This window comes from Phalangium opilio, unplaced genomic scaffold, assembly GCF_054372755.1.
Source record: "Phalangium opilio isolate 3A_F unplaced genomic scaffold, DU_Popi_V2 ptg000009l_1, whole genome shotgun sequence".
In the NCBI taxonomy this organism is placed as follows: Eukaryota; Metazoa; Arthropoda; class Arachnida; order Opiliones; family Phalangiidae; genus Phalangium; species Phalangium opilio.
This window is the reverse complement of record NW_028324146.1, coordinates 3,571,888-3,597,511: the sequence shown is the minus strand read 5'-3', so window position 1 is coordinate 3,597,511 and position 25,624 is coordinate 3,571,888. Positions and strand designations below refer to the sequence as shown.

Below are 25,624 nucleotides of genomic sequence, written 5' to 3'. Positions count from 1 at the left end.
AATATCCCGCAATGATTTTAGATTTCCAGCCCAATGGCTATATTCCCGATGGACCGAAATCCCAATCGTCCGAATATGCCCCTAAAAATACATGACTATAACTTGAAACATTGTAGCCGTCAGCGATTCGGTGGTGTAGTGGATACGATGTTGGACTGCGAAGCGATAGGTTGTTGGTTCGAATCTCCGAAAGGTATGTTAATAATATTAAAAGTAAATGATTCGTGATACTAATTAAAACGCTCACTTTCATTCCTTTCAAGGCAAGAGATATATAGAATTAATAAACAAATTGTGCTTAAAATGAAGTACAGTCTTAATGGTAGTTCCATCAATGTCTTTAAATTTTAAATTAAAATTTTAATATTTTGGTTTCGGGTGGGTTGGGTTGGGTTAGGTTAGGTTAAGTTAGGTTAGCATAGGTTAGGTTAGGTTAGTATAGGTTAGGTTAGGTTAGGTTAGGTTAGGTTAGTTTAGGTTTGGTTTGGATTGATTCCAATAATTCGTTGACACCTTTTCCAAAATATGCTCCTTTTAATTAGCTACCACCTTTTCCAAAATATTATCCCTTTAAATAGCTAACACCTTTTCCAAAACATTCTCCTATTAATTAACTGCCACCTTTTCCAAAAGATTTTCCTATTAATTAGCTGCCACCTTTTTCAAAATATTCTCCTATTAATTAGCTGCAACCTTTTCCAAAACATTCTCTTACTAATTAGCTTCCACATTTTCCAAAATATTCTCCTTTTAACTAGCTACCACCTTTTCCAATATATTCTCCTTTTAATTAGCTACCACATTTTCCAAAACATTCTCCTATTAATTAGCTGCCACCTTTTCCAAAATATTCTCCTATTAATTAGCTGCAACCTTTTCCAAAACATTCTCCTACTAATTAGCTGCCACATTTTCCAAAATATTCTCCTTTTAATTAGCTACCACCTTTTCTAAAATATTCTCCTATTAATTAGCTGCCACCTTTTCCAAAAGATTTTCCTATTAATTAGCTGCCACCTTTTCCAAAATATTCTCCTATTAATTAGCTGCCACCTTTTCCAAAATATTCTCCAATTAATTAGCTGCCACCTTTTCCAAAATATTCTCCAATTAATTATCTGACATCTTTTCCAAAATATTTCTATTATTGCTAATAAATTGTTCGTGGTAAGAGGCGGGCTTTTAATACTCATATAAATAATCTTTTTACCTCCAAACAAGGTTGGGTTGGGTTAGGTTAGGTTAGGTTACGTTTGGTTAGGTTACGTTAGGTTAGGTTAGGCTAGGGTAGGTGAGGTTCGCCGTAATTAAAACGTAGTTTAAATAAGTGCAGTAATACATTTTCAACTCACATTTATTTTAACAATAATAAGTTGTGAAATTAAAAATATATTTAATGCAAAACCACACAGTATGTCTTCTTCCAGTTCAATAGAATTTAGGTCCAATGGGACTATAATAAAACCGCACCTTTGGCTACGTTCGGTCGAATGGGACCCCAAAAAAAACCCCTTCTGTCGAATGGGAATTCGGTTTAATGGGACCAAAGCAATTAATGCCAGCGAGAATGAAAAGTTCGTTACTCTTGTACCCGGACCTTTGCTAAATCATACACTATCAGTTTTCATAGAAACATTTACCTTGACGGACAGTTTGAGATTCATCGTACACTCTTATCTTGGTATCAGCGACCGGAATACATTTTTCATTGGGACCCATGAAATTTCCTTTCCGACATAAACAATCGTATCTGGTTGGGTCTTGATGATTCAATCGACATCTTGCACCTTTCTTGGAACATTCTTTTCTGCCTCTAATATTGCAAACGTTTACTTAAAAGAGAAATAAGGCACCAAAATTAAAATATGCATTCCATTAATTGAGCTGTTGACTGCATATGGCAGGTTTTAGGGTTCAAAATTATAAGGGTCACTTATGCTTTGAACTCCCGTGTATGTGAATGAATATCTACCACATAATTCCTAAAATTCTCTGGACACAACCAGGTGGATTTAAAATGATTAAAACTCATTTTGTTGACGTCACAAGTAGTACTGAATAGACACGTTATGCCATTAGTTTTTCTCTATGAACACAACGAACGAACAGCACTCTTAAAATCATTATGAAATTTGGAATCACCAAAGCCTTAAGCTCTTAACTAAGTTGCCCAAATCCAAGATTCCAAGCCATGTTATTTGCTGTTTCGTTGTTTTTAAACAATACAAATTTTAATTTCATTCAAATTGCAGTAATTTGAAGGATCCAGTTATCAAAAATTAACCCAAGCCACCCAAATACCAAGCAAACGAATCTTTAAAAAAACACTCATCCTATTGGGGATACTATTACATGTTTCCTGAAAATCGAAACGGTGAAAAGTGACCTCTTAGAACTTTGGGAAGCATTTGTGACGTTGGGAACTACAAATAATATTACCGATACATCGCCCTTCATTGTCGTACGTCTTCCCTTTGGGGCAATCGCAGCGAAATTTCAATCCTGTGTAGCACGATGGTTTGAAAGTGAATTTGTTTGGACATTGACAGGAGATTTCAGATTGTTGAAAGTAGTTAGGGGTGCAATTGGCGTTGAACTGCAAACATTCGTCGCAAGGGTTATACTTCACAGCCCCGTAATGAATACCTTGGTCAACGACATCCTTCGGAATTGGTGTACCAACACCGGTTAGTCCATTCGCTAAAAAGTGATTTGTGGCAATCTCGGTTTCGGACCTCAGTCTTTTTGTTTCAGACAGATCCTTGCCTAAAAACCAGGAAGAATTAAATTGGTTGTAAAATTAAATATTAAAAACTTTCAATGATAAATTAAAAATGGAACACGCCGTTGCACTTTAGGACATTCTTGTTTAAGTCCTAGATCGCTATTTTAAAATATGGTGGTATAACCAATGCCAAAGTTCAAAAACTCCGTGTATAGTATATAGCGAACCTTTACACTAAATGTTAACGAAATCGGTTGAAACGTAGGACCTCATTGCGTACACTCTAAGAAAAAAGGTTCTACTTCGCCGAGAAAAGGGTTCTTAACGCTTGTCCCCTATTTTAAACCCTTTTTTGATCTACATAGAACCCTTTGATATGAGTTCTCTATAAAGCCCTAAGGAGTTCATCTACGATCCGAGCTGGGGTTTTTCTTTGAACCAAGTTAGTTTCTTTTGGAACCGTATTAGGTTCCTCCCTGAATCATGTGGCGTGTGCTTCAAAACCTTGTTCAGTTGTAATCGGAACCATGTGTAGGTTGACTGAGAACCGTGTTGAGTTCGACTCTGAACCTGGTTTAGTTCGACTCTGAACCTGGTTTAGTTCGACTCTTAACCCCACTTCGTACGGCTAAGAACCGTATTGCGTTAAACCCAAAAACCGGTTTATTCGACTCAGAACCCTGTTTAGTTCGATCCAGAACCCGGTTTAGTTCGACCCAGAACCCTGTTTAGTTCGATCCAGAACCCTGTTTAGTTCGATCCAGAACCCGGTTTAGTTCGACTCAGAACCCTGTTTAGTTCGATCCAGAACCCGGTTTAGTTCGACCCAGAACCCTGTTTAGTTATAATCCGAACGCTGTGTAGTTTGACTCTGAATCATGTCGAGTTCGACTCTGAACCCTGTCGAGTTTGGCTCAGAACCCTGTCGAGTTAGCCTAAGAACCCTGTTTCGTACGGCTAAGAACCGTATTGAGTTAGACCCAGAACTCCATGTAGTTTGACTCTGAACCGTGTTGAGAACGCCTAAGAACCGTGTTGCAATCAACCCAGAACCCGTATAGCTCGACTCTGAACCCGGTTTAGTTCAAATCTGAACCTGATTTATTTTGACTCAGAGCCCTCGTTTGTTTCAACTCCGTTGGAATTATATTATATCATATGACCACCTTATAGAGGTTCTTATTTTAACAGTGTTAGGTTGCAATCATAACAATGATTTTCAATTTTTCTCTCTTGGTGACTTTTTTAAAACTCTTCACCACTATATACAGGGTGTTTGTGAAAGGTCCATCAATAATGAAAGGGGGTATTTATTGGGCCATTTTGAGTCGAAAATGTTCTATGACATTTTTCCGTTCGGGCCACTGTTTTCAAGTTATGATTGGAGTAATTTACGGATGACCCCTTAAATTTAATTAAGAAATTGAAAGACAGCGCTAATTTAATGAAGGGGTCATCCCTAAAATATTCAAATCATAACTCGAAAACCGTGGCTCGGACGGCAAAATGTCATAGAACATTTTGAGTCGAAAATGTTCTATGACATTTTTCCGTTCGGGCCACTGTTTTCAAGTTATGATTGGAGTAATTTACGGATGACCCCTTAAATTTAATTAAGAAATTGAAAGACAGCGCTAATTTAATGAAGGGGTCATCCCTAAAATATTCAAATCATAACTCGAAAACCGTGGCTCGGACGGCAAAATGTCATAGAACATTTTCGACTCAAAATGGCCCAATAAATACGCGCTTTCATTATTGATGGACTTTTCACAAACACCCTGTATAAATGTAGTAAAGCTGAATTAAAGAGTAAACACCAAATTTGAAATATTAATAATAAATTAATTTCTTGGAATATTGAAATGAAACAGAGCTTTGTAGCTACAAAACTACGAAAGGAATCGTAATGCCGAAATATATTTAACATATTTTCATTTAATATTCAGCAATAAAAAAATGTTATGATTTTGTAAGAGATTATTTCATCCTACTCGCTTTATATTAACCTTGTGTTTCTATTCATATGCAATCTTCATTACTCGTTCTATATAAACTTGCACTTGTGTCGTTCCGTAGAAAAGAAGATTATCTTAAATAATTAAATAAATATAACTGATATTAATTTTTTTAATCGTCAGTATTTTTCCTTAATTCTAGTTAAGCCGTTTTAAGAAACGTTATTCTTAAAATGAATTTAAACATAGCTATTTTTGACGTTTGACTTCTAGCGTACACCGTTTTCACAATGTTTGAAAATTTAGGGTATATAAGGCGATTCATTCACAAGTGATACGAATAAGTGTAATTGCGTGAGCATTTGGTGGAAGCCCTGCCATTGGGAAGCTAAACGGTTCTCGTAACCGTAGCCGATCGCGCGTACATTTTAACCCCAACGTTGTTAATGGAGTAGAAGCCAATGTTGCAGATTGGTGTGTATGTGGTATATACCATATGAAAGACAAGTGTGGAGATAACGTAATGAAGTAGAATTTTCCTAATTTCTGTTAACTGCGAACGCGGTCCGGGAATTGTGAACACGGTTGCTCCGATTTGCCAACTGCAAACGTGGTGACAAACAGACACACACAGAAACGTCCAGTGTTATACCTCTTCGTGACGTCATCGTCACTCGGAGAGGTAAAAACCGGTGTTAAGGGAAAATTCAGGTGATTTTTATGAATTACTCTAATTCCAAGACATTCCAGCATATTGAACTCTCCGATTATTATTTCCCAATGATTGAAAATTCAAAATAAGTATGAATCCCCGAAGAATTATAATATTTTTTTGATTTTTAAAAGCTTGGGATTTTTTAGGATGTTTCACTATGCAGGGAGAATTAGTAGATGATTTTTCTCTTCACCCTTCACGCTCTAAGCTCATATCAAAAAACCTTTAACTTAAAAATACACCATGTGAGGTAAAAAAGTGTTAAGTAAAGCCCAAAGGTGTTTATCCGCACCATTCAAACAGTTTTATATTAAACAACAATGCGATTCGGAATTGGTTCGATTATAAACGGTTGTGTTTACACGTGGTTTCAAATCGTTTCCAATGCGTTGGCAACGGTTCGTGCACGCTCGTGTAAACGCGGCTTGTATTTCCGTTTAAAAACATTTCAATAAGGGTCAATTAACACCCTGCCGTTTTCCTAAGCACCCATTGATAGAACACCTTCCAACTGAAACAGAAAACACCCTTCAGATTATAGCACACCTGGAAGAGTTACTAAAACCTAAAGGTGTTTCTACGTACCAGTGAATCGCCATTTCCTTTAAAAAATACCTAAAAGAGTCAACTAGCACCTTTTTACGGAGAAAACACTATCTCAGTTACAAAACACCCTAAAAAGAGTATATACCCACCTCAAGGTATTTCCAAACACCCACGAAACACCTTTTTTTCTAACAGTGTTCTTTCACGAACCCGTATTTTTTTCATGACCCCTCAAGTATCTATCGAGAACCGAAATGTTCTTTCACGAACCCTCAAGGATCTATCGAGAACTTGAATGTTCTTTCACGAACCGTGAAGGCTCTCGCAAGAACCCAAATGTTCTTTCAAGAACGTTCAAGGATCTTTCAAGAACCCGAATGGTCTTTCAAGAACCTTCATGGATCTTTCAAGAACCCGAATGTTCTTTCAAGAACCTTCAAGGATCTATTAAAACCCCACACGTTATTACAAGAACCCTTTTAATTAGATACGATCTGCTAAGAACCTTCCTGTTCTACTGTGAACCTTCATCCACCTCTGGGAACCTTGAGCGTTCCAACAAGAACGTAAGAGTTCTATTGAAAACCCTCGAAGAACCCTTTTTTTTACCGTGTAAGGAGTGTTTTTTACATAACGTTCCTTCAAAATGCCACCAGGTGGTCTAGGTCTTGATAATTAGTCAATCGGGACTATTACTTATCCTAGATTACAATATATTTTAGTAAGTTTTCTTTAATCGATTGCAATTGTTTTTTCCAATTTTAATCTCCCATTAATCATAACTTGATTGAACGACGTAATTATGGGAGTGACCTTTGTCTTGGTACTGTATACATAAAGTGCTCTGAACACAAAATTATAGTTACCAGCAATCTTCCTTTCGGGCGTGGTTGTTTGAGATATTCCAGGGTTGTTTTTAACCAAAGTTCCTTTCTCAAATTCAGTATCAGCTTCTTTAGATGTTGCATTACGCAATTTTAAGTTATTCGAATTTTCAATATCTTTGGAAAGTTCAGAATCTGCAAGGCTCGTTTCAGTTGTTGTTGTTTCTGGAAATATATCATCTGCTGACTTGATCGGCCACCATTCGTTCTCTGGCATCACCCTCCACCAGTCATCTTCCGGTGGAAATGTATTAAATATATCAGCCGGGTCTGAAGTTGCAACATTGGTTGTTTCGGAGAATCCAGGGTCGTTTTTAACCAGAGTTCCTTTATCAAATTCAGTATCAGCTTCTTTAGACGTTTCATTACGCAATTTCAAGTTATGCGGATTTTCAATTTTGGTGATCGTATCTTTGGAAAGTTCAGAATCAACTAGGCTCGTTTCAGTTGTTGTTGTTTCTGGTAACTTGATCGGCCACCATTCGTCTTCTGGCGTCACCCTCCACCAATCATCTTCCGTCGGCAATGTATTAAATATATCATCCGGGTCTGAAGTTGCAACAGTGGACGTTGTTGACACAGTGGTTTTTTCCGTTTCTTTGACAGGTTTTTCTGTATTCTGAAAAACAATGATTTAAGTTTAAGTGCAAATTATATTAGCTTAAAATATAAAAGATCGACAGTAAAGAAAATAATGAGTATACGGCAAAGCATCCAAACGCGCTTTGGAAGTTATTTTTTCAAGAAGCACAATATCCTTAAACAAATGCGTTAAAAGGGTTTTTAGCTTTTCATGTTTAAAAACAATTTCAACGCACAATTATTCGTCAACTCTTAGCGAGCGTATCTATTTAAAATTATAATACAGAAACGTTTCGTTAGTTCCATAGGGCTGAGACTTTTACTGACATGACTTTTAACATGCCAGATATTTTAAACAATATAAATCGTTAAATATGGTTGTCTCACTGTTTTATTCACTCGTTTGGAAAAATTATTGCAGTTCTTACTTTAAACCATGACCATCGTTTGACTCTCGAATTTTCAGGATTTTTCAAGTTTTCGCAATTTAGGGTAATTGTTTCGCCAAAGGATGATTGTCTTATATTACGTTTATAGACGATGATGCCATCATAATTTTCAGTTTTACGTTTTCCTGTCAAAGACAAATAAATTTTAAATATTCTTATTGCGATTACTATTCTATCTAAAAGATATCATGAATTTAACCAGAATTATTACTATTTTTTTTAGTAATATCAGAACTTACTGACTTCTCTCATGGAAAAAATAAAACTCGAAGTATATTCAAAACCATCTCAGTAGCTACAAGCTAATAAGGACTAAATTGTGCCCCAGCAGTTGAGAACAAACTAAATGTTAGGCTTGGTACACACCAAGCCTTAAGTTTAGTTAGTTCCCCACTGATGGCGCACAATTCAGAAATTTTCCAACAACGTCTGTTTCAATAGAGCCTCCTAGACATTTTGATCAATTGTTTAAGGTGGGGCGCAAAATTACTGTTTTCCTTGAACTAATCGCACTTCTAGAACCAGTACTGGCTAGTTGGGAAAACGTTTGGCTTGAAACAAGCTCCATAGCTGAAGGTCCTTCTTCTCCTGCTATGGATTTCTTTCAGGAGTTTAAAAACGTATCTTTTGTGACGACCATTATTTTTGGCTCTTTTACTTACGTCATATACAATTTTGACTAACAGTTCTGAATACTATAGAAAGCTTTGAGTTTCATAATTTCCAGGATAAACCCATTAATATCTGGTATGAATTAGTCCGTTTTAAGGAAGAAAATGCTGACCAATTTCACTCATATTCACGCGTGAAAATACTTAGTCCAATGCACGCTTAAAAACTATGAGTCAGACAAGTGAAGTCAAGCCATGTGTTCGGCTTGGAAACTTTTGAATATATAGAGCATTCCATTATTGACATGAGTGAAGAGAACTCTACAGGGCGTAGGGGTGCGTCAAGAAGCACCGCTAGAGGCAGTTCGAGTTGGCTAGTCTCCAACGTTTAGTGAACTCTGGCTACATCTGGCGTTGCCTTTGAGCGAGTCGGAAGAGACACCGCCGCCCCTGCGCGTTGGTTTCTCAACAAGTAATTACAGGAATAGTCTTTATTCTACACATATTGTGAACACTGGACAATAAAGTGTCCTTTTAATTGTTAAAATTTCAAGCATATGAATAGTTCATACTAAACATCAAAGGAAGGGAAATAATGATGTTCAACTTTGGTTTTATGGCATACCTTTTCGGGTGGACGTTTCCAAAACTTTGACGGCGACGATTGAATCGTAGTCTGCTGTAGAGCTCGTAACCCATAATTTCACCTTAATGTTTTTCCTAGTCTCTGAAGTTAGAGAATCACGGTCTTCGCAAATTAAGCGAACTTTGTTTCCTTTCTAAAAATAGAACAGTGTAAGTAAGTTCATTAACTGGTCATGTTATTGCAAAACTTGTTCATTAATAGTTCAATACGCTATGCTAATTTTGATAGCTCAGTCCTCAGTTCACATACTATTGTTTTTTCCCTTTGGTTTTGTGTATTCGCTGTTTGGATGTAGCCTCAAACATGGCGTTTGCTTTCTATATGGACAAAGCGCCTTGTTTTCCTATTTCTAGAAATTTTCCAAAATGCATATTGGAAGGTAATATCTAAGTCTGTTCAACGTGAAGGGTAGCAGAGGCAGACTAACCGAAGTCCGGACAAACACTTCATAATAATTTTATTGGTATAAAACTAAGCATATACTAAATGTTTCTCTCAACTTGTTACTCATGACCACAGATACAATAACAAAAATTTTAAATATTTAATTACCATTAGTTCGTCCAAAGTAAATTTGTTAATGTGTTCCACTTCCACGAGGATATTTCCATTTACATCTTCAATAAATTTCAAATTAAGGGCAGCTGACGATTTTGTTAATGCAAATAATAAGTACAAGCTAATGACACACAAATAATAGCTCATATTGCACGTAACCGAAATATCTAAAAGTCAATCGAGCTCTGTAACATCAATTTAAATTGAACCGTTAAACGCAGCCGGCGAAATGATAAGGACGATATCTTTCTTACAAATATTTTAAAGACGGTTTATAGTATTGCGTTTTACCCTTTTAAAGATGTAAAGGTGTTATTAATCAAATTTTAAGATAAGAAAAAATTGAGTCAGCTGTTTATCAATTTGGATTGCTAAGGACTGTGATTTTTAATTGGCTTAGGCTAAGTGTTTTTTGAGAAGAATAGTATAAAGAAAAAGAAACTTTTCATATATCTTGTCTGCTCTACATTTTGTGACGTTACTGACTATGACGGCAAAGCTTAACAATAATGAGTGGAAACCTTAACTTTGGCACACCGAATTCCGATTCATGAAAATTTCATTATTTGTTTTGTATTGACGCAACGAAGGAGATACATTTGAAAAAAGGTTAGTATCGAAGTGAAAGATAGATAGTAAGGTTAGGATACGTAAGGTAAGGATACAGGTTTGTTGGTAGCTTAGTGCTAATGTTCCTTTTCTCGAAAGGTAGGTGGTTTGTCACGTGTGACTGTGGGCCATGCTGCCATGCGCGTAGTAGGTCCTCGTTAGGGGCGGTATAATAGAATATCATGGTTCTGGTTATAATAATAATAATAATAGTAATTTAGCTTTATTTCGTGTCCATAACACCCAGTAGGCTATGGTTGCCGTGGTAACCTTTTCTTCTCAAAACGTGGAGGTTCTTAGCCGCGTGATGCTTTGTTGAATTCTTTGGCAAGTAATTTTATTGCTAGCTAAGGTACCCGGCGTTGCCCATAGTTGTTTAAGGGAATTGAAAACGGAAAAGAGTTTCCAGTGTAGACACTAAATACTAAATACTCTTTGGAGCCACCGGTGTGAGATATCCGCATAATGAGGTTTTTACAGCTTTCAAAATGAATAAAATGATGCTTAATTAGTAGGATTTATTTCTAAAGCTAAAATATAACTGGTTTAGAATGGGAACCTCATAACGGTATTATAGCTTTGAACTCTCGGACACAAACTGGTAGAACCTAAGCAAACCACTTCTAAAACCTTCCCCCTAGTGTTACTGATGCCAACTATGCATTTTGGTCAAATTCGGTACCGAATTGCAACCGTGCATATAGAACAAAGGTACAACCGAACCACTTTCTCAAATATATCAAATTTAATAATAAACCAAGTGTTTTTAAAATCAAATTCGCCACTTTTTTTCACATCACCTTGCCTTAATACTGTTTTTTAACCTTATATGAAGCAGCGCATGTAGGAAAGGTTTCCTCGGGTTTGCGTTACCTATATTTGTGGTAAAGGATATGTGCGATTAAACAGGGAAGGAACTGAGGTTTGCTTGGGAGTTGACGGAAGGAGTGTCGACACCTATAGCTTAGAATCGCCGTTATTTGTCATATTGCCTCAATCATTATCGTTCAGAAACCTGGCTTATGGGAGTGCGCCTCACTCCCAACAATTGTATTACACTTACACTTTAACTTTAAATTCTAGCGAAAAAACAGCCAGCAAAAAAAAAAGAAAAAACCCAATCTAACCGAAAGGTTACTTATAAATATTTTTCATAAATAAACCCAGAATCATTAGGGTTCGCCCTTTTGTGATTCTCCCTTAGTAATGAAATAGCAGTCACCATAGGAACAACACGTCCCCTTCATGTCCTGTTGATCTCCAGGGGCTTCTGAAAATTGATCCCGCCTTTAGAACTTTTTCACGTCGGGGCGAAATTTAAGCTGTGATTGCGGCAGCTAAGGTCGAGGCGAGATCAATTTTGTTTGGCTGACATTTTTCGAACTTAAAATCCTTTTAGTGTCTCCTGTTATAAAACCCTAAAAGGAAAAGGGTCGCGTTGGTTGCATTTTTTATAACCATGAGAGTTGTTTAGTCAGATTATTTATATAATATTTTCTTTCTATACATGTATACAGAACTAAAAGTATTGTTTGCTGATAGTTATTGTTAAAATTAGTTTTAACTGTCTGATTGAAAATCAACCCCCAGCACAAATCGCTTCATAAAGGAAGCAAGTTGAAATTATGCAGGGAAGTTACTCTTAAGGAATAGCAAAAGTTTATAAGATCTGTTCCATGAGTTTCGTCCCTGGTTACTGAGAGCTCTCATGAAGTGACATGGGTGAAACATCATAGATTCGCGGTAAAGCGACGCCTGGTGAGGCGCTGTCCAAAGTTTTGCACAGACTAAATACAAAAATGGACTGCAAAACGGCGTGTAGTCAATTCTCCTACTAGCTCTCAGTAAGTCTGTAGAATTACGAAGCATAGGAGGAACTGTCATACTTATGGAACATATATTAGAAACTTGTAATAATAGGTACACTCTGAAAAACGTTTTTCCAACCCACAGACATTTAAAGAAAATGGCGGCAAGAAATATTAGAATCTTCCTTAAGAATAACATTCAGTATTCTTCAAATTACTAATACTATTATAGAGGTTTGGTATGTCCTATAGAAGGGCCTTATGATCTATTGGCAAATGTTACATGATAAATTGTACATCTAAACGCATAACCTAAAGAATTTAATTTCTAACCAAATTTTGATTTTAGGTAGAGTATTACTAAACTAATATTTGTAAGTGCGTATGAACTCTTGACGGTGTTGCAGAGGCGGACGCAACCACAAACGCGACGTTTGGTTCCTTATCATTACGGAAAATCCAGAGGGTAGATCTTCGACACGCGCTTGCGCTTTCTACGAAGAAGAGTGGTGAAGGGATTTCGGTCAAAATAAATGGTCGTTTTTAAATCTCTTTTTCTCGAATGATTTACAACCAGACTTGACGTGGAAACAATCCCTTACTCTTTTCGTACCGCGTGTGGGTGTAAGCTTGTCAGCGCAGTGGACCCAGCTTGGAAAAAATCCCGCTTCCGGGCGCACATGTATAAACTGCAGATTTCCCTTTCGCTTTTGATCTCGAAGCTACCATCGTGACTGCAGCAGCTAGGTTTCTTTGATTATGGCTCCTATATGTCGCTCGGTATAGAATTCAATTTATTAAAATTTACAATTCTAAACTTTCCATCGATGTTTTTTAATACATAAGCGTGTCACAATACCATAAAACCTTTTTTCTAGGTCATTCAGGTTAAAATTAATTTAAATAAATCACGTGTATATCTTAGACATGTTTAATACGTTATAGAATTTTATACTATGACTATTTTTTAAGCGAGGGAAGTTGTGCTCAGTTGAAACATGAGCACCACAGTTGTAATATTTGTTCATCATACAGCAATCTCAGTGGCAAAAGGGGACTTGGGTAAGTTGGGTTGACTACCACGACAGATTTTGATTCGACGCTGCAAACGTCAACAATCGGCAGATACTAAGTAGTTGACACCTCGAGGTCCTTCACACTTTTATATCCCATCATCCACCCACGTTCATTCGCAGCATTTTAGATCGGGAGCAAGTAAGAAAAAAGTTGACTTGCGCTCAAGATAGTGTGTTATCTACTTCCAATTGAAAGTTTCTACGGTTTTCCAACACGAGATGGTAGTGCGCTCTGAGAGTCAGAATCTCGCACACGACAGAACCCTTCAGCCACAATTTAGCAGCTTATATAAACTTCAACCAATTTGTAAAGAGGGATCCTCCGAAACATAGCCTTCCTTTTCTTAACCAGTTCAAGGAACATACTATTGACAGATAAACATACGCAACCCCTCCCTATTATCTACATGTGTATATGCAGACATGTAGATAAAAATCGACAAAATCGATTTTCAACAAAGACCGAATTTACTGTTCATTCTTATAATATGGCGACGTTCTAGACTCGGGGTCTACTTTTGCATGATTAACGGCTTCAAATAAGAGCGGCATGCAAAGTTTCATCCTGTTGGAATACAATTGATGAAAGGTTAAACTGGCAAGAATGACGATGACAGCAATTCAAGAGATAATGATGAATATCAGTTTTAATATACAGGACGTAAAACTCTTTTCGTAAAAATTGTCGTTTCAATGGACGATTTTATAAATTACTTTCCACTAAGGGTACGCAAATAGTTGCTTGAGAAAAAAATGTATTCCAACTATTACTTTTCTTTAAGATGACAGTTAAGCAAGTTCAACAGCACTAAAGACAATAAAAATATTCTAAAACATTTTTAAACTGGAAGAAGTTTACACACCGAAATTCCGAAAGTAAACAATCGAATCTGTTCATCCTCTTCATTCTATTTTTAATTAAATGCTAAAATCTATCTGGTTCACATTACACAGGAGTTTCAAAAAATGGTTGTAGGACCAAAGTTCTTGGGCGATTTTTGGTGTAAAATGCTCTAAGATTTTTTTCGCCACCTTAGTGCTTTACTGATGATATTTGCTTGAATTATCATGGTTTGTCAGTTTCTTAGTTAAATGTAAGGGGTTTTCCTTAAAATGTCATAGATCACTTTCAACTGTACTTTGGTTTTGGAACCCCTGTTTTAAAGATAATTCGTACAAAATTATACAATTAGTTCATTGATATTTTTATTTCAATGATATTATTGATTGAACGATATTATTTCTTGAATGATAATTGTTTGAAAAATATTATATATAATATATAACTTGTTTAGTTCAGTGATACTGTTAGTTCAATGATGTTTTTGTTTGAATGATGTTATTGATTGAATGATGTTACTGATTGAATAATATTATTGTTTGAATGATGTTGTTTCAATGAAATTTAGTTCAGTGAGTATACTGTTAGTTCAATGATGTTATTGATTGAATGATATTATTTATTGAATGGTATTATTAATTGAATGGTATTACTTATTCAATGCTATTATTTATTGAATGATGTTATTGCTTGAATGATATTATTAGTTCAATGATACTACTTAATTATTGTACCCCATTTCGAGAGCAGCTTCAGTCATGACGTCGTCATGCACGTTAACTTCACTTCTTATGAATCGCCTTAAAATGTTTAACATCATCTATATTGTATGAAATCATTAATGTAAATTTTGGTGCATTCAGTATTCTGGGAAAATTGCAATCTTCGTAGTAATTCAGTTTACCTCCTCTTTTATACTCCATAATGTTTTACGTAAATAAAAGCGTATACAGAATCTATAGTTATAGAAATGAAAGTCCGTCGCCGCAGGAACTAGCGTATAATAATAGAGATTTCAAAATTCATTAGGGAAAGAAGTCGGGAATGCGTGATTGTGGTCGAAGAGAGGGCGGTTTTCTACGAAGCGTGTCTGGAAATGCAATAAAGATTCTTCTACGCGGGCCATATGTTTCTAAGCACTCGCTTAATCTAACATTTGCAGGATAATTATTATTATATTCATCCTCATTAGACGCGCCGCTGTTCTAATTGAAGGACCAAATGAGTTATAATAAGGTATCATCAGTCCACCGAATTAAAAAATATTTTATTTCCCATAAACAGATGTGGAAATAAAATCAGCTTAATTTTTATTTTCCAAAACACTCGTTCTCGATAACTTTAAAATTTTGGGACATTCGATAGTTTCCCTAGTAATGTCATTACAACAAAAGTGTGACTCTCTACTCAGTGAGTGGTGTTTCGAAGTAAATCAGCATTGCAACTACGAACTTCTTATTATTCAAAACTTTGGTAAGGGCTTAGTAGCTAAGGGTCCGTGGACCAAACCTGGAGGAACTAAACCAACCACTACTAAAACTTTCACCCAGTGCTGCTGATATCAGCCATAAATTTTGGTAAAATTCGGGAAATAATTGTGAAAGCGCTTAAAAACATCAAACATCTTTCTCAAATGTTTTGAAGATTTATTTTCTTGACATGGTGTACAATTTAAATTACTATAATGAGAAGAATATTAAAAATTTCACAATTAATTGAAAAAACATTGAATGCGATTAAAAATTAATTTTCTGTTATTTGAAAACTCTCGTTGATGATTTATTAGCGAGTTTTTTCGTTTTAGATCTATATTTCGGGTGATTTTCCATAATATGATTTTGTGGCGCAACCTCCACTAAGCCCAGGATTAACGGTGCATTTTCCATGTATCGAATTTTTTACTTACCGGGCATTCAGATTTGGTAAACAATTTTTTTTTCATTTTTTTTTAAATGTTTAAAATATTTTTTTAACTAATTTAATCTTGTTCAAGGAGAGGTATTGCGCTGGATGTTTCTGTCTGTCTGTTCGTGCGATAGTAATTTCGGGATATTACTTCTCGACTTGGAGAGGTAAACTTTGGTTTCCCAACTTGTTTCATTATAAAATTTTCTCAAAAGGACTTAGGCTAAACATGTTTCGTTGATGACTTCACACTTTTTATAACGATTTATATTAAAGTATCCAACTTTCGGCTGCGAAGTTAAACGCCTTCTTTGACGAAAGTTTTAGTTATTTGTATTAAGCCTCGCTCAAGAAAGAAAACAAATGCCAATATGAGAAGATTTTTCATCGAATTTTTACATCCTTGGTTTTATGAGAAAATAAAAACACCCGTAAAAATTTAGCTTTATGAATAACCTCCAATTAAACATCGTTTTATTGAATGTATAATTTGAAGAAAAAATAAGTTTCTAACTAAATTGCATCATGCAAAGACAATTTATAGTGTTCAGTGTCTAAGTAGATTCAAGAAACTCTTCATGGTTTCCAATCCCCTAAAACATACCGGATAAGGCCGGGTAGCTTATCTAGCCTTTAATGTATTATCTAATCTTTTTAGGCTATCCCATAAGCAAAGTGACCCACCGACAATGCTTTCCATCATTTAGAGCTAGGATCTGACAAGACGGTCATTTCTAAGTGTTAGTATCTAAAAATTCGTGCTCTACATTCGCGTAAGACTCGCGAGAAAGGGATAAAAAGCAATGCCTTATTACCATGACTGTAATACAAACTTTCATCAAGATAGTATGTTTTTCCATTCAGTAGCTGGTTCTACGCCCAATTCGTATTTTCTATAACATGCAAATGCGGCACGAGGTCGGTTTGGGCGGTAAGTTTGACTTTCAAATTTCTGTAACGACTTTTTCATACTTTTCCAATACCCGTTTGAATTAGAGTATGTAGATGGTTTTAGGGAGTGTTTGAGTAATAGATACTTTTTGTATTCAGATATATAATACATGTAATCGTATACCGCGGTCTCGATAAATCGATTTTTGTTCTTCAGATTTACATGTAGACGAGTTCTATTACGAAACTTCTTTTAAAATGATTTTTTCCCGTTGGATGGGAAGGAATATCTGGAAGGGGATCCTTGACGATTACAAGGATAGCTGCCTACACAAGCACTTTATGTGACGATCTGTCATTAATAAAAACCTAAATGTGAATATTATACAGGCTGGAAACCTTTGTGAACAGTAAAGATACTTCTCCTATAAGGCAATGGTTATAATAAGGCGCTAGAAAAGAAATTCATTGTCTATATATTCAATATCTTTATTTGAAGAAACTAAACAGACGAGACGTACAAATCGTACATTTGTAAACCATTATTAATATATCGAGCTATATTACAAATTTGATGGAATTTCATATCTACGAGGTATTGCGACTAATCATTTAATTTAGGGGTTCATTAAGAAGCACCGCTAGAGGCAGTGCGAGTTGGCGTTGCCTCCCGCGTGTAGTGAAATCTGGCTCCATCTGGCCTTGCCTCTTAGCGAGTCAGAAGAGACCCCTCCGCCCCTGCGCGCTGCTTTCTCTACAAGAAGTTACTTGCAGTGGGGATAGCGAGATACGTAAACGATGTGGCTTAATATTCGCTAGACCATCTTGTTATTTACAGTTACGGAAAACGGTTGTACTGTTCAAACAGAAGAAGGCACACAAATTCTGATATATGTATCAATGTCACTTTTTCTTAATCTTCCGTATTTTATTTACTTGCCATTTCATTGTTTGTGATCAAATTTGGGCTTTTAACTCATTACAATTAAGTTTTTGAAAGTTTTAGAAAAACATCGACTTTTGAAAAATATATTGAATAACAAATACTTCTTTCCTATTCTATTACACCTTATACCTATTAAATGTTTCCCATCCCGGTAATATTTTCGAATTATTATCGTCATTATTTGAGCAGTAACCACATTAAAGGGCGTTAAATGATTGCTTATGACATTTTATTCACCGTGATGGAAAAAGCCATGAAGAAAAGACGTGCTTCTAAACTAGTTCGCTTAATTAGATTGAGTGCAAGAGCGGACTCCAGTAATTTCAGTCTGACAAGTTAGAGCATACGTAACGTTATAACAATAGGTGTGACACTAAAGAAAATGGCTTGAACAACATTTTTTATCTATTTAAACTAATGAAAGAGCTTCAAAATCATAAGAAAAACATTTCCGTGTATAAATTTTTGGAAGTTGAGATGCTAAGTCTTTTGCTGATTTTTGGTAAGCTACGCGAGTATTTTCATTATAGACACCTCTGTCCAATCAGAGCTAGCGGATCTTTCAGAATACAAAGCCAGTGTTTTCGAGTTCCCTAATTGGTTAAAGACCGCCATGGTGGTTTTCTTTTAAAAACGAAAATTAGGCTTTTCATCTCCACTTACGCAACTTTGAAAATAAATATGAAATTAACGAAAGCCACGTGACCAGCGCTTTGCTTTAATGGTCTTGATGTTCTTTCATTGATTGGTATATCGATTTCAAAATCGTTGTCGGGCCATTTCAGAGCTAATTGTTATAAACACCAAAGAGTACATGAATGCCTTCAATGCAAAACCCTACATTTTACTCGGGATCTGGCCTTATTTGTAACATTTATAATAATGACAATGGAAAGTATCATACCAGTGATAGATTTAATTTTAGAAGTAGGAATGGAGAATAGAGTAATCTGGGCGCGCGTCAAAGTCCAGGACCCCCTTCCCCGGGATGGGGGGGTATTAAAGAAGAGGCGGCTCATAGCGACAGATTTAAGAAGGAATTGCGTATTTTTCACCGTCCCCGTTAGCAACGTCGTCAAAACGTAGTTTAAGTGAGCCAATAAGATAATGTAAAATTGTCGTTACGTGTTGGAGGGAGGGTCTCTATACTGGGCTATGAGTCGGACTGAAGTAAATACTCACAGCTCTCCATTCCTACTTCTAAAATTAAATCTATCCCTGATCATACTTACGGCTTCCGTATTACTTATGACTAGAGTGCATATATGTATACCTTGGAAAGTGTATTAATTTGGAGACCTTCTGGAAAGGCTGGAGCAAATACCGCGTTAAGCCTTCTTAAGCCGGATCTCTGGACGCGAGCTAGCCGGTCGAGCTGAAGAATGGCCATTTAGATGGATTTGGCATCGAGAGACCGCCGAGATTTTACTGTTCCAAGCCAGTTAATTATCCGATAAGAACCATATAGAGACAGCAGATGGGAGCAATAAAAAAACTGCGAAGCATCGAAGCACCGACCATATGTGTTTACTTAACATTACGTCACCTTTGACCTTTAACAAATTGCGAAGAGACAAAGGCACATCGTGTTTGTCTCTATATCTCGTTTTACTTACATTACGTGACTGTTCTTTAGAAAGGATTTTGTGGTCCGAAAGTCACTAAACGTGGCTTCCCCACGTACATAACAAAAAAATAGTTGTATCTTTAAAGGCACTTACTAATTTCAATATCAAAGTGTAAATGTAAAGGTTTGTGCTTGAGCTAGTAAAATGATGTGGAAATAATTCTATCAGGAGCATATGAGTGACAATTAGGAGGATGAAATATTTATAGAAATTTACCGACTGGTTCTTTTGCGGTTTTGCAGAAATGACTGAACGAAGCTTTGTATCTTTCAATAAGAAAGGCAATGGTCTTTTTTCTTAGTATACAGGGTGTTTCTGATAAGTCTTCTATAAATTAGAGGGGGTGTTCTTTGGGTCAAACTGAGTGAAAAGTGTCAAAGAACATGGGGTCTACAACGTTTAGTTTTGGAGGTACGGGCACCCCAAACATTGGCCCCTAAAACAGCACAAGAGTTTAAATTTAATGTTTCTTTTATTCGTACCAAATCAAAATCGTTATTTAAAGGTATTGTACTAAAAGTCCACTCGTATGGTCGAGTTCCAAAAAACTTTCGTATCCCCTTCCCCTCAACCTAAAGCCGCGGAACACGGACGCGGGTGCTTGAATCTAGTTCGGCCCCCGTCTACCGCCGCGGGCGTCTCACGTTTTGGAGGGAAAATTTAGAAACCGCTACCAGAGGGCCAACTGTTGGTGTGTTATCAAGAATATTCACTTTCACCAAGTGAAGAATTTGGTTAGCTCAATACTTCTAGTCTTATCTTACTTCTGCCGCTAGTAAGATAACATGGCTTGTCAATGAGCATTTTTATTTTGTAATTGGAATTCGTTTAGTTTTAGATATTTATCATATGTCTATGATTTCTAGCTGTTATAAGGCTGATATTTCAGAACTCATATTGCAATGTGTTATAAGTGACTCAAAATGGTTTTTCAGTTGATGGTATAAATCCAGAGAGGCGTTTTGATCGAACTACTTCTTGTAACATAGGGTGAAAATATTCTATCCAGGCAGCCACCCTGGGTCAATTTATCACAAAAAAGTCGCGGAATTTAAATAATTCATACTTAAAAAATAGCTTAGAGCTGATATTTTTAAGGGGGCCATTGTTGACTAGATCAGCGAATTTTAAAACACTACCTATTATACCTATGCACATCACCGTTTTTGAGTTGCTATGATCCTCTCCTCAGAGTCATCTTCATTTTTCTTCAAGGGTTATGCTGTATACAGGGTGGAAATTTTCGACGGTATGTTATGCAGATACAATTTATACAGGGATTCAAATGTTAGCATACATATTAAACACTTAGTCGCAAGACCTTTAATTGAAGGAATAAAATGAACCAGAAGCTCATTATTTTAGCCTCGGAAGTGAACAATTACAATAGCATACGTCTCTGCTGGGGTAAAAACGCCTTTTAACTCCATGGATCTAGGGTTTAGTTCTTTTCCCCCTTTCTTAACCCTGTCGTAAATCTTGAGCTCCTCTCTTGGGAAATCTTTATTCACCTGAGCGGGGCGTAACATCTTAAGCCAATAGCTGGATCTCTCCCAATAGGGCAAATTTTGGCGTACGAGTCGCGAGAAAAAGTTATCGCGAGGTGGCGGATGTGTCGGTCTTCTTCAGTACTGCTACACAAAAGAGGACAGTACCAGACGCCCCTGTTTGGTTACTTCCTAGGTTAATTTAATGGACTTCTAAATCAACCAATATGAGAGACTACTTTATCAGGGGAAAAAATACCATAACTCTTTACCGAAAATAAGGTCACAGTGTTAAAGCGATGTTGGCTCTCGTGGAGCCTCTAAAATGCTGTCTTTTCTTCTACACATTAATTTTACCTTGCTAAAGGCAGGAACCATTCAGAACTCGCACACGAGTCAGGCCTAAAACTAGCATTGGCTAAGTATAGCGTGCCAGTCAACTCCACCCCTCGAATATATGAACATCTAGTGGCTTTTGTTTAAACTTAACCACCGCCGAGACTCCCTTTAGATACAGGTTCGTTGCGCAAATGTGAAGTTTCTGCAGCAAAAACCTGCACGAGTTTCACACTTTATCTGGGAGCACGGCAGTGCTCCCAGCCAAGTCGAGCACTGACATCCTTTTCTCGAAGCAACTCGTGGCTCTTTTAAGCCCACTGTAACTTCGCTATGGGTATAGGTAAAAGTCTGAAATTTTGCTTGCCGCGAGGACTGTCAATTCTAGCTATAGTTTCCAAATTTCAAGATCCTACCCAATATACTTTTCGAAATATCGCAGGTGAAATTTCCCTTATTTTGTCACTCACTCACTCACTCACCGATCATCAAAATTCTAAGGTACTTCTAGGGTAGATAGAAACTTAAAATTCAGGATTTAGTTTTCATTTATTTTATAAAGCACAGAAAAATTAAAACATCCCGAAATTTTTATAAAATTGTTCTTTAGTTCTTTATTTTAAAACTAGATGGCGCTGCCGTCTTTTTAACAGTAATAGTGTGTGTTCTTGATGAAAGGACGTAATGGGCCAAAGTTAACCGAAAGTTAAATATATATTAAAGCTAATAGGTGTAGTAATTTAAAAGAAATGTGTCGTAACTGATGCTACATTCTTATATTAGGATATCGCGTATACAACCTTTATTGCATATTCTCTGCGGGTCGAAAGGGGTAATTCAGCGTAAATATGGAGAAACGTTAGCGATTATATTGGTAAACGAAGTACCACGAGAGGGTCTTCTTTTAATATAACTACCGAAGTATAACGAGAGGGTCTACAAAAAGAAGTGAGATCCTATGAAAAACATTAACATGTACAAAAATGGGCCAAGCCTCGCTTCGTGGCCGCTCCGCCGTAAAACGTTCTGAGATCCCATGTAGAGCCAAGTCTGCCTTTTGTTCTCATTCAATCGCCAATTGAACAATTATGTTATAAATTAAGTCCTTTTCCTAATTAATAACCAATATTCTTTGACTCTATCATTATTATACATCTTTGTTCGTATCAAAAATATCGTGACTTGGCAAGCGCAGGTAATTACCTTATAAATGTGTACATAAGGTTATGTATAACTCACCTAATAAACATGTAAATAGGGTTATGCATAACTCACCATATAATTTGTACATAGGGTTGAGCATGACTCATCTTATAAACTTGTACATATCCCCTATACCATAAACGATTTAGTGAACATCCCTTCGATTATTTTAAAATCGGCAACGATTTAGTGACTTCCTTTTAATATTACTTACCTGCGATTGCCAAGTCACGATATTTTTGATACGAACAAAGATGTATAATAATGATAGAGTCAAAGAATATTGGTTATTAATTAGGAAAAGGACTTAATTTATAACATAATTGTTCAATTGGCGATTGAATGAGAACAAAAGGCAGACTTGGCTCTACATGGGATCTCAGAACGTTTTACGGCGGAGCGGCCACGAAGCGAGGCTTGGCCCATTTTTGTACATGTTAATGTTTTTCATAGGATGTTACTTTCTATAAGGATTTTCGATGTTAAAAGGGGGGTATGCGCCCTCCGTATTGGGACATACAAGCGGTTGATCCATTGCCGTCTCTGCACAACATCACAATCCAAAACGCCTAGAGCGCAGGCGCGTAATTAAGTTACATCGAAGAGATTTATTTCAATGTTGTTGGTTTTCGTCGATAAGTCGAAACATTGTACTTTTCACTTTAACTGAGCGGATGTTTTTCAGCTGAGATTCACTTTTCAAAAGTTATAAAGGAAAACGTTTTTACACCGAGCCTTCATCGAAAAAACTTGTATTTGTGGAAAGGAGACTTGATATTTTTTGAGAAGATTTTAGCTGGTTTACGCCCATGAAATTCTATTGATTTGTCAATTTCTAGTATTTTTATACGTATAAAAATTGCCTGACGCGAAAAACTATAATTTCAAGTTGCCTAGAGCATATTGGAAAACGTTATATTTGAAATGATTTTCTTTAGAAAGTCGAATATATATGTTTCTCGTGAAGGAAAAACTGAAAGTGTGTGGTATTTCTCACTTTAATGTTTAGAAAGAAAAAGTGGATTTGAAAAGCCAACTCGTCTAGAGTCAACTTTATACTATTGGTCACGATGAGTTTAAAGAAAGCAGAAACGGACAGTGCCCGATGTTACTCTGAATATTATATAAAATAGTCGTTTGTCAAAAATTAAAAGCATTAATTTAAACCTTTAAATCTGGGCCTTTCTGCTTGAATTAAATGGGAGGAGGGTTAGAACGTCATGCATGAGGGTTAGAACGTCTTGCATAATATTTTTGTACTTGTAAACCATTTGGCATTGACGTAACTTGTGACCTGAGGCACGACTTCCGGGACAATTGCGCGCTGAAAATAAAATTTAAACAAGTTCTTTGAGTGCGCTAAACGAGTATACGGTTGTTGTACATATATCTGAACAGCCAATGAAACGCTTGGAAGGAGGAACGGGCGGTTGAACAAAGATTTAAGTCCTTCCCCTTACCTTCAATCAGATATTAGAACGAGGTCTATGACATCATCAGATTGCAAGTAAAATAAAATAGAAGAAGATAACACGCTGTAGAATTTTAATATTGAACTTTCATTTGTTAAAATTGGGAGCTAATTTAAAAATGAAAAGAATACGGTCATGTATTGAAATGGATAGTCTTTTGCAGAAAACTTTGTGTGAATAATATATAATCAATTTACCGATTCCTGTTCTTAATTGCGAGGTGCCCTTACATCACCAAAGGGCCCTAATGTCGAAACGTTTCCTGTTCAGAAATATAAAAGAGTAAAGCGTTTTTCAATTTCCTGAAGCGAACTCCATGGTCTGTTTTAAAGAAAAGGAAGTTAAGAAACCACCCTCTCCACTCGTCTCATTTGAGCGTAAGAAAGCATACTCCTTACAAAATGAATAGATACTGTAAATTCTTACATTTGAAACTCTACTTATGACGGCATAAAACTGGCAGAATATCAATCAATGAGAAACTAAATTAGAAAAAGAATTATGCCCGGTTTTTGGTAGTCTTTCGGAATGAATATCAATATGGTTTCGAAAATTCTTATGGTGAAAAGTAAATTAGGTAAATTTCTCTTATGCAAAATAATAGACCAATTCGAATATTACATGCAGAGAAACAAACTACCAGGGGCAAGCCGCCATTCTGAATAATTTCTCTCCCGCTACGAAACACCACTAGAGGGCAGCCCAAGTTCACTGCATGTTAGAGGCTAGCAAACCCGGTCATGCCTCTAGTGATGTCTCCTGGCGTGAGGGAAATTATTCAGAATGGCGGCTTGCCCCTGGAAGTTTGTTTCTCCGCATGTAATATTCGAATTGGTCTATTAACGAAAATAATCGTTAATTTTTTTTTCTTAAATCATTCGTCATTGATGGAAATTCTGGAATCGATAATTATTTGCAAATTTTGAAGGGAAGTAAACTGTAAGCTTTAAATTATCTAACCCTGGGTGCAGACATTACCTCTTTAAAGGCGAACTTAGTATTAGCAATTTTTCTTAGACTTTGAGCTATCCCTACATATTTTCGTCTACTTGAGTCAAGTTAATGATTTTATTGATCTCCTACCAGTCTTCCGATAAAAAGCTACTGCATATCTTAGAACGGCGCAAATTATATACCAAAAAAATCTGTAGGAGTATTTTCAAATTCACAAATGTGGGTCCACATTTAAAAATTGCTGAAGTGTGTATTAAATAGACAAAGCCGTTGGCAAAGATGGCTTTTAGAACCCAAACCTTTGTTCGAAAGCATAACAATTTCAGGGATGTCTTTTCAAGTAAGACATGATTTCCATCCACCAATGGATTATTTGTGAAAATGATCGTAGATGGCGACTCCTGATGGGACAGAGAACTTAAGTGTAAACTTCAATTAACAATGTGATTTTACAATACCAGGAACTTGTCCATTACGTTTGCATACAAAACCCCTAAATGGGAATAAGCCATCCTTAGAAAATGTAGCATTCTGCAATGGAAAGGGAGGGACATGCGTATTGTTAATATACAGGGTGTTCCAGAAAGGGTGGTAAGAAGCATGGATTAACTAACGCTAGGGATAGTTCACTAACTGGGTTTCCCATGTATTGCTATCGCCAACTACATGTTCCGAATTATTCCTTGATTCCCCTCTTCATTCCCCCAATTTATTGGACCAAAACGGATGTAGATATAGCGCCATCTCTCGGCAAAATAAATCTTTTTGCCCAATTTACTAGGCAGTATTTCAAT

At 36.4% G+C, this 25,624-nt stretch overlaps 1 protein-coding gene across 4 annotated transcripts in view; it reads right to left on the bottom strand.

Annotated features, from left to right (window-relative positions):
- LOC149713222 (uncharacterized) overlaps nt 1-10,968 on the bottom strand; it is a 67,744-nt gene extending 56,776 nt beyond the window's left edge. For all 4 annotated transcript variants that reach the window (XR_016370981.1, XR_016370982.1, XM_089847479.1 and 1 more), the window contains exons 1-6: nt 9,669-10,968; nt 9,096-9,249; nt 7,839-7,984; nt 6,811-7,447; nt 2,440-2,766; nt 1,641-1,832 (exon numbers count right to left, since the gene is read on the bottom strand). Coding sequence is in view for 2 of the 4 variants with exons in the window: in XM_089847479.1 (XP_089703605.1) it covers nt 1,641-1,832; nt 2,440-2,766; nt 6,811-7,447; nt 7,839-7,984; nt 9,096-9,249; nt 9,669-9,821 (1,609 nt within the window). In the remaining 2 variants the exon portion in view is untranslated. The remainder of the gene's footprint in view (nt 1-1,640; nt 1,833-2,439; nt 2,767-6,810; nt 7,448-7,838; nt 7,985-9,095; nt 9,250-9,668) is intronic.
- Nucleotides 10,969-25,624: the final 14,656 nt, after the last annotated feature.